General features: G+C 44.4%; 1 protein-coding gene across 13 annotated transcripts in view; it reads right to left on the bottom strand.

Moving 5' to 3' along the window:
• LOC104299421 (poly(rC)-binding protein 3) overlaps nt 1-14054 on the bottom strand; it is a 588572-nt gene that overhangs the window by 54946 nt on the left and 519572 nt on the right. For 12 of the 13 annotated variants that reach the window (XM_054164280.1, XM_054164281.1, XM_054164289.1 and 9 more), the window contains 3 exons: nt 6811-6834; nt 6663-6695; nt 4334-4450 (listed from right to left, as the gene is read on the bottom strand). In XM_054164280.1, coding sequence (XP_054020255.1) covers nt 4334-4450; nt 6663-6695; nt 6811-6834 — 174 coding nt within the window. The remainder of the gene's footprint in view (nt 1-4333; nt 4451-6662; nt 6696-6810; nt 6835-14054) is intronic. The other variant, XM_054164283.1, reaches the window with a different exon arrangement.

The following is a 14054-nucleotide window of genomic DNA, read 5'->3' as shown; positions in this document are numbered from 1 at the left end:
GGCTTCCAAAGTATTACAGTTACCTCATTTTATTGACAGGAATAATTACAGGAAACCTAAGTGACTCTAGGAGATGTTTTTCTTTACTGGTGTTAATATAAATATATCAGAAGCAAATTCTGTTAAGATTAAATACAGACACTTCAGAACATAACTGCTGTACCTTATCTGCAGAGAGTGCCAATACTTCTCTGATGATAATATCCACATGAAGAGTCCAGACTACCCCTCTAAAATCTTTAAGGGTAAGTAAATAGCAGTCAGATGGCTGAAATCAAGATTTATTTCTCTACTGCTACAGCACTTTCACAGACCACTTTGTGTTGGTGGTGGGGACCTGAAGCTGTGTAGCATTCAACATTTTAATGAGGAATGCAGCATTATTTCCACTGGGTGCTCATTTTGGTGGGAACTGGCAGGGCTTATCTCTGTTAATGATTCCCTCAGCATTTTTCAGGATAAGACCTTAAGCAGAGCATGTTCCTTGTGTAGAGAGCAGAGAGACAGCAGTCTCCAGGTCTCTGTGGACAGGAGAGTAGGTATTGTACAGAAAGCTGCCTCTTCATCTAGGAGAAATAGGGACTGGTGCAAAATTAGAATAGAATAGAATAGAATAGAATAGAATAGAATAGAATAGAATAGAATAGAATAGAATAGAATAGAATAGAATAGACCAGGTTGGAAGAGACCTTTGAGATCGTCAAGTCCAACTAATCTGTGGCACCAAGCACCCCATCAAGTCTCTTCCTAAACACCTCCAGTGATGGTGACTCCACCACCTCCCTCAGCAGCACATTCCAATGGCCAATCATTCTTTCCATGAAGAACTTCTTCCTAACATCCAGCCTAAACCTCCCCTGGCACAGCTTGAGGCTGTGTCCTCTTGTTCTGGGACTGGTTGTCTGGGAGAAGAGACCAACCCTCACTTGGCTACAACCTCCCTTCAGGTAGTTGTAGACAGCAAGAAGGTCTCCCCTGAGTCTTCTCTTCTCCAGGCTAAGCAACCCCAGCTCTCTCAGCCTCTCCTCATAGGGCTGTGCTCCAAACCCCTCCCCAGCTTTGTTGCCCTTCTCTGGACACATTCCAGCAACTCAACATCTTTCCTAAACTGAGGGACCCAGAACTGGACACAGGACTCAAGATGTACCCTAACCAGTGCTGAGTACAGGAGGAGAATGACCTCCCTGCTCCTGCTGGCCACACTGTTCCTGGTGCAGGCCAGGATGCCATTGGCCTTCTTGGCCACTAAAGATGGATGGGAGATAAATCTGAGGAGAAGATGACAACAGTTGTGTTTAAAATTGGGCTGGAGTGAATCACTGCTGCAGTTTTGCAGGATACAACCTAAAAATCATTGTTCTTTTATTAATAACTGGTAAGGAAATCAAAATAAGGGTTCTGATAAAATGTACCACGCCACAAAATAAGGGTATTTTATCCACACATGGAATGATTGGAATATCACAAAGGGAGATCTGAAACTTCATCAAGGACTGGAGAAATACAAATGTGATTAATATTTGCAGTATCAAAAAAAGGAAAAGGATGATTTGTCTAGGGGTTGACAGAAATGTCTGCCAAGACAGAATATGTTTCCACTGGAAACACCTGAGCAGGGGCTGGGGAATGCTTGCCAGGCACTGTATACTGTCTGTGAAAAAAAGCAGGGACACTAGCAGCAGGTGATGCATTTCCAGCAGCAGTAGGGATATGCTAGCAAATAAGCCCTTGTGGACATAATTTGCAGCCTGTCCACAATTAATACATACATTTAACACAAACTCTAAGTGGGAAAAGGCAGAAAGGGACTCCTAGAATCGCAAGAGGGGTGGGTAATGCATCACCTGGAGGACTGAGCTTGGCTCACTTACTCTGGCAAAAGCAGGGTTGTGAGGGGACAAAACCAGTTTCTAAGAATATGCTTAAGAGAGGAATGCTCAGGGGTGGACAGGAAAGAATTGTTTAAACCAATGGCCAGTGCTGGCACAGGAACAAAGCTGTACAAACAGCTCTTCAATAAATCCAGGTAAGGAATGAAAAGAAGGCTTGTGGATTCGGTAGCAGGAAGTAGAAAAAAATCCAACTGGCTTTTGATCATGCTGACAAGTTGCAAGCTGCAACTGCTGGTGCTAGAAGACAACTGCACCTGATGACCCAGAAGAAAGCAAACAAGAGTTGCTTTAAATGTGAACAGTGGGTAAATAAAGGCACACACTGACACTTCCCACCAATGCCAGGGTGAATTATGGGGAAAAAAGAGGGTGTACCATCTTTGGAAGAAAGGTGAGGTAACCCATGGACTGTTTAAGGATGTTGCTAGGTCATGCAGGAAAAAAAATAGAGAGGTAAAAGCCCATTTAGAGCTTAGACTGGCCAATTCTGTGAAGGACAACAAAAAATCCGTCTACAAATATATTAATAGCAAGAGGAGGGGCAAGGACAACCTCCACTCCTTGGTGGACATGGAGGGGAATGTTGTAACAAAAGATGAAGAAAAGGCAGAGGTAGTCAAGGCCTTCTTTGCCTCAAAATTTAATAGCAGGACAGGTTGTCCTTCAGACAGTTGGCCTCCTGAGCTGGCAGATGGAGGCAGGGAGCTGTATAGTTCCTCTATGTTCCAGGAGGAAGTAGTTAGAGATCTCTTTAGCCACTTGGATCCCCACAAGTCCATGGGACCAGATGGGATCCATCCTAGGGTTCTGAGAGAGCTGGCAGATGAGCTGGTCAAGCTGCTCTCCATCATTTTTCATCAGTCCTGGCTCACTGGAGACGTCCCAGAAGACCGGAAGCTGGCCAACGTGGTGCCCATCCACAAGAAGGGCCGGTTGGATGAGCCAGGGAATTACAGGCCTGTCAGCCTGACCTCAGTGCCAGGCAAGATTATGGAACAGGTCATCCTGAGTGCAATCACACAACACTTAGAGGATGGCCAAGGGATCAGGCCCAGCCAGCATGGGTTTAGGAAGGGCAGGTCCTGCCTGACCAACCTGATCTCCTTCTATGATCAGGTGACTGCCTGGTGGATGTGGGGCAGGCTGTGGATGTAGTCTACCTGGACCTCAGCAAGGCCTTTGACACCGTTCCCCATAGCAAACTCCTGGCCAAGCTGTCAGCCCATGGCTTGGATGGGAGCACACTGCGATGGGTTAGGAACCGGCTGGAGGGCCGAGCCCAGAGAGTGGTGGTGAATGGTGCCACATCCAGCTGGCAGCCAGTCACCAGTGGTGTGCCCCAGGGATCAGTGCTGGGCCCCATGCTCTGTAACATCTTTATTGATGATCTGGACGAGGACATTGAGTCCATCATCAGTAAATTTGCTGACGACACCAAGTTTTGAGCAGATGTTGATCTGTTAGAGAGCAGGAGAGCTCTGCAGAGAGGCCTTGACAGGCTGGACAGATGGGCAGAAGCCAAGGGCATGAGATTGAACACATCCAAGTGCCGGGTTCTGCACATTGGCCACAGCAACCCCATGCAGTGCTACAGGTTGGGGTCGGTGTGGCTGGAGGCTCTTCCCTAGGAGAAGGTGACTTGCTCTCCATAGGGGCCCATGTCTCTCACAGAGGACAGGAGAGATTCCTGGACTAGACTTATGATTTTCAAAAGTAGAGGAAATTAAATTCTCTCCTGAGTGAAGAGGGTTTGTGTTCTGCAACCTGCTGCCTTTTCTGTGAGGCTTTCCATTAAAGTGGTGACCATATCTAATTATGGCTAGTTCAGGAAATTTTATGAGATCCCTGCACTTTAGTTACATATCTGCACAGAACAGTTGTTCTACAGTAAATTGAACTCCTGTCACACATACTCTTAGTGCCTCTATTTCCATTCATCTTAAAAGCCAGGCTTTAAATGTGCTAATTTGCAATCATGTATTTTATGTTCTGAAAGTAAAAACATTTCTAGGTACATGAGCTATATATTCATTTTGAGACACACACAAAGTTTACCTCAATACCAAACAGAACCCTACAAAAACAGAGCTCAAAGCTTGGAAATTACTCTTTTCAAGTCAGGCCCACAATGGCAGCAGAAATTTTCCAAGACATTTTTCCTACCATTAGCACACATTATTAGAAGTAATTGCTTTTCCCTGAAGCCTCCAAAAAAAAGCAAAAGAAATGATCACACAGCTTGCAAATTGACCCATTATTCTTCTTCAGCACTACTGCCAGGAGCATTTATAAAAACACAACCACTTTCATTGCTCTTAAATAGAACATTAAACAAATCATATTTAACTTTAAAGCAAACATGAGAAAACTCAAACAGTATTTTATTTCAACAAGGAAACGGGGGGGATGTGGGGTGTGTGGAATGTGTTTTATTTGCTTACCTCTTCAAATTTTAGTGCAATCATAGAGAAAGCTTTAAAAATTGCATCTGTTGGGCCTGTTATTGTCACAATCCTCTCTGGACAGGAGCCTTCTGAAATATTGATTCGAGCACCACTCTGTCAAAAAGAACAAATATGTTTCAAATTCATACTCCCCAGGAAGCAAACTAAGTAGGATTAGGGATACAGTTTGGGAAGGACTATCTTGAAGCATCTAATTCTCTCCTCTGCAACTGCAGCCCCAGCACCATAGAATTTCTTCCAACCTGGTCTGGTCTATTCTATTCTATTCTATTCTATTCTATTCTATTCTATTCTATTCTATTCTATTCTATTCTATTCTATTCTATTCTATTCTATTCTATTCTATTCTATTCTATTCTATTCTATTCTATTCTTCTACTCTATTCTTCTATTCTATTCTATTCTATTCTATTCTATTCTATTCTATTCTATTCTGCACAAATTGATCACACTCTAAAAATTCATCCAACTGTGGGAAGCCAGATTCTGTCTGGGTAAATACTTACACACTGTGCAGATAGTGCCTCTTTAATTCAACCTTGCAAATAAATGCATAATCAAATATTTTCCCTTCCCTCTTGCAAAGGTTAAGCTTCAGTTGGACCAGAGCTGCATAATTTGATTCTCCCCCTGTACACTGCACTGGTTAGGCCACACCTTAAGTACTGTGTCCAGTTCTGGGCCCCCCAGTTTAGGAAGGATGTTGACTTTGTTGTCCAGAGAAGGGCAACAAAGTTGGTGAGGGGTTTGGAACACAAGCCCTATGAGGAGAGACTGAGGGAGCTGGGGTTGCTTAGCCTGGAGAAGAGGAGGCTCAGGGGTGACCTTATTGCTCTCTACAACTACCTGAAGGGAGGTTATAGACAGGTGGGGGTTGGCCTCTTCTCCCAGGCAGCCAGCATCAGAACAAGAGGACACAGTCTCAGGCTGCACCAGGGGAAGTTTAGGCTGGATGTTAGAAAGACGCTCTATACAGAGAGAGTGATTGCCCATTGGAATGTGCTGCCCAGGGAGGTGGTGGAGTCACCATCATTGGAGGTGTTCAGGAGGAGACTTGATGGGGTGCTTGGTGCCATGGTTTAGTTGATTAGGTGGTGTTGGATTGGTTGATAGGTTGGATGTGATGATCTCAAAGGTCTCTTCCAACCTGGTCTATTCTATTCTATTCTATTCTATTCTATTCTATTCTATTCTATTCTATTCTATTCTATCCTATTCTATTCTATTCTATTCTAAACCAGGTTGTCTCCAATGAAATATGCACCTCTCTGGTTTGGATACCCAAATGTGGAGCTTGATCTCTCTAACTGGGACATTGTTTTGCACTGTAGACAAGGTTCCTTACAGATGTCTCATGTGAAGGCAGTCAATTAATATGCACCAAATGACCCTTTTAAAAAACCTAAGTCTTGGAGACAAGCCAGGATGGCTCTCAGGTATACTTAGTCTTCTTTATGCCACTGTAACAGTGCAGAGAAAAATTATATTTACACCTGGTTTATGAGTTAAGGGGATCTTGGTGTAGATAATGATCAAATCCAGTTCAGGTAATATACATCCTACACTTGCCCTGAGGTTTTAGGTGTGGAAATGTGTTAATGCAGCCTAACACGTCACTGGGAGCCTCCCTGCTCAGCCATGAAGGTCTCCTACCACGTCTACCCGATTTTTTCACAGTCCTCTAAAGACAGTGAAGCTTGCTCTGTGGCAGGGAAAACAGTCTGCAGGCACTGGGGAGAATGAGGTTTATGCAGTGCCGTGTTTTGCTTGTAACTTTTCCAAAGGTTGTGAGTAATGGGTGTGGAGGTCTGCCCTGTCCACATCCTACTCACAGCTGCAAAAGCGTGAAATGTTTTAAGGCGTTGCCAAGACATTGCAGAGGGATACTCTGACTTCTGCCAGCCTGTCTCCAGATCTGCTGAAGCTTGTGCCTACCCTCAAGCTTTACACAGTATCAGTCTAATGGTTCAGATTTTGGAAACTCTCTATCAGGAGGCCAAGCCACGCGCAGGGCTGATGCAGATGTGCTAAAGAATCATGCACTGAATCATGCTGGATAAGCCGTTCCTGAGATAAGACAGCAGGAGGCATATTACTGTGGGAATGAAAGACTCCAGACTGCTGTGGTGATAAGGAGATTGCATTAACAATGTTTAATTCAGGACTTTCATACACCACCACTTGCAAAGAATGCTGATATTAAATGAACTGCCCTCTTGATGGCAGTGTCGGTCTGCACACGCTGACTTCACCTGCTCTCTGAGCTGGAAAGAAAGGCAAGTGAAGACATCAAGGCTTGTCTTACCTCCTCTCTCATCTTCTTAACTGTCTCACCTTTCTGTTAAAAAAACAAAACAAACAAATAAACAAACAAAAAGTTAGGTTGTGCTGATGAAATGAAGAGGTACACAATACTGCAGCATGAAATGAAAGGGAGAAAATAATTTCCTGACCTTTCCGATAATGCTTCCAACCTCCTGAAACAGAAAAAAAAAGGACACTGTGAATAATAATGACTCACTACACATCAACACTTCCTTTGCTCTTAAGCTATTTCACTACCATTTCTTCCCAATCTGCAGTGTGCAGCATTGCTGCTGTATACAAATATGTCACGTTAGTCACAAAGCGGTGGACTGAAAATGCGGCTTTGCAGCTTACTGGTTGTGCAGGAATACCTTTAGCAGGACCTGGTTTTGTGGTTACAGATCAATCCTGCTACTACAAACACAGAGAAACCCCTATTGGGAAAGGAAACCTTCAAAACTAATAGTGCTGCACAGCCTGCATGTAACACAAACATCAAAACAGCTGCTGATCTCTCGGAGGGCAGGCATTTACGGACTTTACACCATGTAGCAGCAAGAGATGAACTTCCACGCTACCAAGCGTCACTGTGTAAACATCTGGTGGCCTATCTTAATCTCCCAATTAAGCACTTACAAAAAATAAAATAATTGCTAATCACTTTGGAGGAATTTGGGAATTGGTACCAGGCTCCTGCAAGACTCCACGAAGGGACAAAACAATACCGAGAAACAGTACTGGGAAACAACTTGGCAGTTCTGGCAAGGGTTAAATAATTGGTGGATAAACCCAAGAGGTAGTGAATAGTCCAGACACATTACACAGCTCACACAGGCTTGAGATCAGACTGGAAATCACAGGATCATAGGATGTTAGGGGTTGGAAGGGACCTTTGAAGGTCATCGAGTCCAGCCCCCCTGCCAGAGCAGGACCACAGAATCTAGCACAGGTTGCACAGGGACACATCCAGATGGGTCTTGGAAGTTTCCAGAGAAGAAGACTCAACAACCTCCTTGGGCAGCCTGTTCCAATGCTCTGTGACCCTCACAGTGAAGAAGTTCCTCCTCACGCTGAGGAGGAACCGCCTGTGCTGTAGTTTGTACCCATTGCCCCTTGTCCTATCATGGGGTGCAACTTGGCAGAGCCTGTCCCCTCCCTCTTGACCCCCAGCCCTCAGATATTTATAAACATTTATCAAATCCCCCCTCAGTCTTCTCTTCTCCAGATTATCATCTGTTGGAACAGAGACAGGCTAAAGGAATACAGAACTTCCTTCCTGTACTCAGATTGTGAAATCTCCTTGAAGGGTGAGAGATGGCTGCACGTGGTCTGATCTGTCCCAGATGATATACAGTTCCCCTCCTCACCCCCCCCCAGGCTATACTTAAGTCCAACTTATCCAGAAGCACAGTCTAAAGAGTAAGATTTAACAAATTGTCCTCCATTGTTCTACCCAATGATGGGCTCATGACAAAGTGGTGCCAGCTTCACTCTGCAATAGGGAGTTACCTGCAGTAACCTTGAGAAAGCTATTTGTCACCAGAGGGTTATTTATAAGCTTATAATAGAAAGTGTTCCTTGTACTTGCAACTTTTCACATCCTTCTCACAAGGCACAAAGACTTTTCATTGAGAAGAAGACCTACTGCAACGAGGAACTTTAGCATGTGGTTCCTCTGCATGTAACACCAGACCGAGGGAAATAATAAATACACTGCTGGAGAAGGCTGTCATCTGGAGTCACTTAGTCTAGTACAACCTCAGGGAGTAGAATGGTCAAGGGAAAAGTCCCATGAATGAGATCCTTCTGCCTGTGCAGAAGAACAAGCTGGGCAAAAAACTTGCTGGGCAGAAGATGTCCTTAAGGTCCCAATGCACAACTCCAACATAAGTATGAGAATGCATCAGCAATGCATCCCAGATCAAACAAATATTAGCATGAGTGCAGCCAGCAGGATGAGAGAAATGATTCTTGCCTTCCCCTTGTGTTTGTGAGTCCGTGCCTCAAGGTTTATGTCCTCCTTTGGGCTCCTAGTACAAGGCACACAAGGACACACTGGACTGAATTCAGTGCAAGACATCAAGACGGCCGGGGACTAGACCACAGCACACAGGAGGAGAGGATGAAAGAATTGTGTTCGCTTGTTCTCAGGAAGAGAAAACTTAGCAGGATCTTATTGCAGTGCACAATATGGAAGGCAAGTTGCAACATCAAATTCCTACTCAGTATGAGGAAAATTGGACATTAAAATATGCATCCAGAGAAGCTGTGGAGTCTCAGCCCTTGAAGGTGTCCAAACTCAGCCTGGGCAAGTCCCTGAGCAACCAGCTCCAATGGGATTGGCTTGATTTGGGAGGTCAGTCTGGAGACCTTTGGGGATCCCTTTCAGCCTCTCTGGGTCTGTGGTTCTTCAGGATGGCCTTATATCCATTGAAGTCAATGCCTAACTATCCATAAAGTTCCTCACCCCAATGAAGCCTCCTTTCAACTCTCTTGTACTTACTGATCAGAAAACATATATTCTGATCAGAAAATATATATTGTCCAGGCAGGAATCACAAATCTTCCAGAGGTATCTGCTCTGGAAACCAGGTTCTGCTGGCTGCTGTACAGTAGACCTTTACCCACTACAGAGTTGTGTGACTGTTCCTGTTAAAGCTCCCTGTATCCATCTGGGACTGTGAAACATACAATGTAAAGGAGCAGCTCTGTGAGAAGGAGAATGATTGAAGCAGACTTGCTGCAGTTTTGTGTCTTGTGCCCAAATTATCCTGTGTCTCCTGTGGTTTGGGTTGCACCTCTTCCCATGGCTGAGGCAGCTGTACCAGCATGCTCTACAGGCTGGCTAATGAGGTGCATCTTTTGGTTAGCAGTGCCACAAATTCAGGACACTTATTCCACAACCTTTATAAGATCTTACTGTTTATTTTATATCGCTGTAACTCTACCAACCTGCTTGTAACTGCTGAACAGGATTAAACAATTCAGGGAGTAAGACTCTCAGAAATGATAAGCTTTAAGAACCCCTCATGTCTAGTTGCTCCTACCTGCCTACTCAGCACATTTAGCAGTCTTACCTTGAAAACTTTTTCCATTCTTTTCAGTCCCAGCTTTCAGAAAGAATTTATAACCCAGATTCTTAGGAGGTAGAAAGACTTTTGCTATAGGTGAGCATATTGTGTTTCTATTGCTATGGGCAAGGAATTGTATTTCAATCTGTGGCATAATTGTGGCTTTTGTGTATCTGAAGTTTCATTAGAGGCTGCAGGCCTGGTCTAGAACCTGCAAGTCTCTGCCACTATACACTTCCAATGAAACCTGTCCCAATCCATTTGATCATCCTGTGTCTTTATGACAGATGTTGTTCTTTCAGAGATGCATGAAAGGGTCCTGGCTAATAATAACTACAAAAATATCTTCCTTGGAAATAGGACAAGATAGTTGCACTTTGGAAACAGAAAAGCAATCTGCCATTTGTAGCCCTAGTGAAAAAGAAGGCCCATTTCAAGCAAGGAAATTGGGAATACTTGAACAAGCAGAGCAGGGCACAAAATAGTAGGATTCTCAGTCCACTGAGGGCTGTGGGAGTTTTCCTATTGACTTTAGTGGGCTCAGGAATTTTACCTGACTGACCATCACCTTGTTATTGTCAATGAGTGCAAGCTGCCAAAGAACTGAAAGAATGAGCAGTGTGAATCCCACTGAGAAAAATATTTCAATGAGACTGATAACCAGTTCCTCAGGACATGCTAGAAAATGTTCCTGTAATGGAGCATGTGGGGCACAAACCAGGTAGCTCTTCCAGGATCATATGAAAAGACAGACCCTGCTCTATTACCGTGGGGTGTGCAGCTTCTATTACCAGCACTACAGGGTGAGTGGAACACTAAACTCCCAGGAGCCCTGTAATAAAGCCACATCTAGAAAGAAAACACATTTGAAAAATAAGAATATATATCCTCAGCCCAAAGTATCTGACAAAGCACAGGCTACATTTCAAAGGCTGCAATTCATCCAGGCAAAGCTTTGATTGCCTGCTTACCCACTTTCTATGAGCAAGGATAAGGCAGAACCAGTAGCACCAAACTGTACAAACAAGAAAGTCTGCTATGAGAGCGCTGAAATGAAAGAAAAATAGCCTCCTCCTATGGTGGGGGAACACATCTGTCAGGAGACAAGGAGGGGTCCTGGCAACAGCCAAAACCATCCACACTGATAGAGTTTTCTAGACCAGCACCAGTTGTCTTTCCCATTCATAAAGAGGCATAAAACAGCCCAGCTCTCTTCTGAGGATAGAATTGCCTACACTTATATAAACTCATGAACACAGCTGAATGGAAGATCCCAGGAACATATTCCATGAGGATATTCTGAACAATGTGTCTGCATGGAGCACATGGTGCTTCAGCATTTTTCAAATGCTGGAAGAAAAGTCAGGTTTTAGACACTTGATGTAATGTGTCTGCTTCGGGGAACAAATGACTGCCTTGAATAAACTGAGAGCCTGATTTGTGTTCTGGGGTTACGTGGGATTATCCCTGCTGACATGAGTGAGCTCAGGTTACTAGGTGATACTTCAGTTGTCACTGTCTGATGGCAACTGCCCTAATTTAGTAAGGCACTGCAGTCCAAGCCCTTAGTGGAACATATCTCATGCTAACAAATGTGTAGTATATGAGAAGCCCTTCAAATCTGTCTTTGTGATGTAGATGCCAGTGTCATGAATCTGCCACAGGTCCATCTACCCTTTTTTGGGTGGCTGTGCCAATGGACATTTGTCATTTGCTTTTTGATAGTAGATGGGTAACCAATTTACTTTCAACTTCACACCAAAGCTCTTAGCCTTCATCCCAAAACACAAACCCAACATCAGTTCTGCTGAAGCAGCAGCACTGAGCAGGGTGTGGCGCTTCTGCAATCTCAGTTCATTACAAGGATGATCAAGGGACTGGAACATCTGTCATAGGAGGAAAAGATGAGAGACTTGGGGCTGGTTAGTCTGCAGAAGAGAAGACTGAGAGGTGATTTTATGAATGTTTACAAACCTGAAGGATGGGTGGCAAGAAGAAGGGGCCAGACTCTTTTCCGTGGTGCTCTGTGCCAGGACAAGGGGCAATGGACACAAACTGGAACACAGGAAGTTCCACCTCAACATACAGAAAAACTTCTTTAGTGTAAGGGTGACAGAGCACTGGAACAGGCTGCCTAGAGAAGTTGTGAAGTCTTCCTCTCTAGAGCCTTTCAAGACCTGTCTGGATGTGTTACTGCGTGACCCGCCCTAGGGTCTGAACTGAATCTCCAGAGGTTCCTTCCAACCCCTACCATTCTATGATTCCATGATTACAGCTGTGGACTGATGAGGGAATTCTGTTTGACAGAAGTGGGAATATTTGGCTCTGCATCTGGAGACACACTGTGTCCAGGGGCTGAGGCAGAAAGACCTCTGCCCTCTCAGTTATATTTTTTTTTAGGCTAATGAGAAACTTTCAGCTCTTGCTACTACAAACTCACAATGAGCTGTGAGGAGAGGCTGAGGGAGCTGGGATTGCTTAGCCTGGAGAAGAGGAGGCTCAGGGGAGACCTTATTGCTGTCTACAACTACCTGAAGGGAGGTTGTAGCTAGGTGGGGGTTGGTCTCTTCTCCCAGGCAACCAGCACCAGAGCAAGAGGACACAGTCTCAAGCTATGCCAGGGGAAGTTTAGGCTCGAGGTGAGGAGAAAGTTCTTCACAGAGAGAGTTGTTAGCCATTGGAATGTGCTGCCCAGGGAGGTGGTGGAGTCACTATCCCTGGAGATGTTCAAGAGGGGAGTGGACCATGGCACTTGGTGCCATGGTCTAGTAGTCATGAGGTGTTGGGTGACAGGTTGGACTTGATGATCCTTGAGGTCTTTTCCAACCTTATGGATTCTATGATTCTATGTTCCATCACTTAAGGGGGGGCTACGATGAAGGTGGTGACTCCTTTTTGGCAAGGAGTCCCATGGAAAAGATGAGGGGTGATGGGTTCAAGCTACTCCTAGGGATTCCTATGGGACACAAGAGTAAAGTGTTCCAAAGGACAATCAGCCATTGCAATAACCTCCTCAGGGAAGGGTGAAGTTCCCAGTGTTGGACAGTTTGAAGGTTCAGCTGGATGGGAGCCAGGCCAGCTTGTCTGGACAGGGCTTTTGCCAAGAAAGGTTGGACCAGATGATCCTTGTGGTCCCTTCCAACCTGCTATTCCATGATTCCATTCCACTTTGTGTGGTATGCATGCACTTGGAGTTTTGTTCTGTGATCAGAGCTCTTAGGTACCACAGTAATGCAAACAAACAAAACAAGATCTATAATAGCAATAGGCAGGACAGTCAATCCTCATAATACCCTGAGAGCATTCAAGGAAACTAGAAGGAACAGAACAAACATTGTCTTAGTTGGCATTTTATGGCTGGAATTAAATTACTGACAAGGTTCTTTGTTGTGTCTTAATAAGTGAAAAACAAAAGGAAAGAAAATAAGGGAAAGGAGAAGGGCATTACCTTCAAGATGGGGAAAAATTATTCCTGTGCTTGCTTCCAGGGGGCAATTAAGCAGGCACCAAAAAACCAACACCAAAACCACAAACCAAAACAAAACCACCCCCATCAGTACAAGATGCCCTGGTGCTAAAAATGTATTACTTATACTCATGAAAACAGCTATTTTCTCCATGATTTTATTCTGTCTATATCCAAGTACCTTAAAGATCTTGAAGGTCTCTTCCAACCTGGTCTATTCTTTCTGTTCTATTCTAATGAGCCCCAAGTTTCTTTCTTGCAAGAAATTCTCTATATAGCATCATAAAATAATCACCAATGTGTCTGAAAGTCACCATTGCAGCTCGATGTAAGTTCACATCATTAATCAATCATTCCAGTGCCACAAGGCACCCACTGATTCTGCTGAAATCACTGGGAGACAAGAGTTCCTTAGGGCATCTACAAGTAAGCTGCAGGTACTGGAAGCTTAGTGCCTAAAACCCAAAGCACTCAAGAGTTTTGTCCAAACCTGTGTATTTGACTGCAGATACATTCTACTGAATCAACACTGCTGAAACTATGAGAAATGTATACTCAAGCAAATGCTGGTAGGGAAGGGAGATGGTAGAAGCCCAGGGAGGTGGTGGAAGCCTCATCCCTGGAGGTTTTTAAGGCCAGGCTGGATGCGGCTGTGAGCAACCTGATGTAGTGTGAGGTGTCCCTGCCCATGGCAGGGGGTTGGAACTAGGTGATCCTTGAGGTCCCTTCCAACACTAACAATTCTGTGATTCTAAGGAAAAGCTCCACTCAGACAATGTCTCTTTCCTCCATTGATGCAGATTATACATTCTGCACAGTACAGTTGTGCTCTTCCCTAGATGTGTTTAAAATC

The sequence above is a fragment of the Dryobates pubescens genome, chromosome 9 (genome assembly GCF_014839835.1).
Source record: "Dryobates pubescens isolate bDryPub1 chromosome 9, bDryPub1.pri, whole genome shotgun sequence".
Classification (NCBI taxonomy): Eukaryota; Metazoa; Chordata; class Aves; order Piciformes; family Picidae; genus Dryobates; species Dryobates pubescens.
This window is presented reverse-complemented; position numbering and strand designations above follow the sequence as displayed.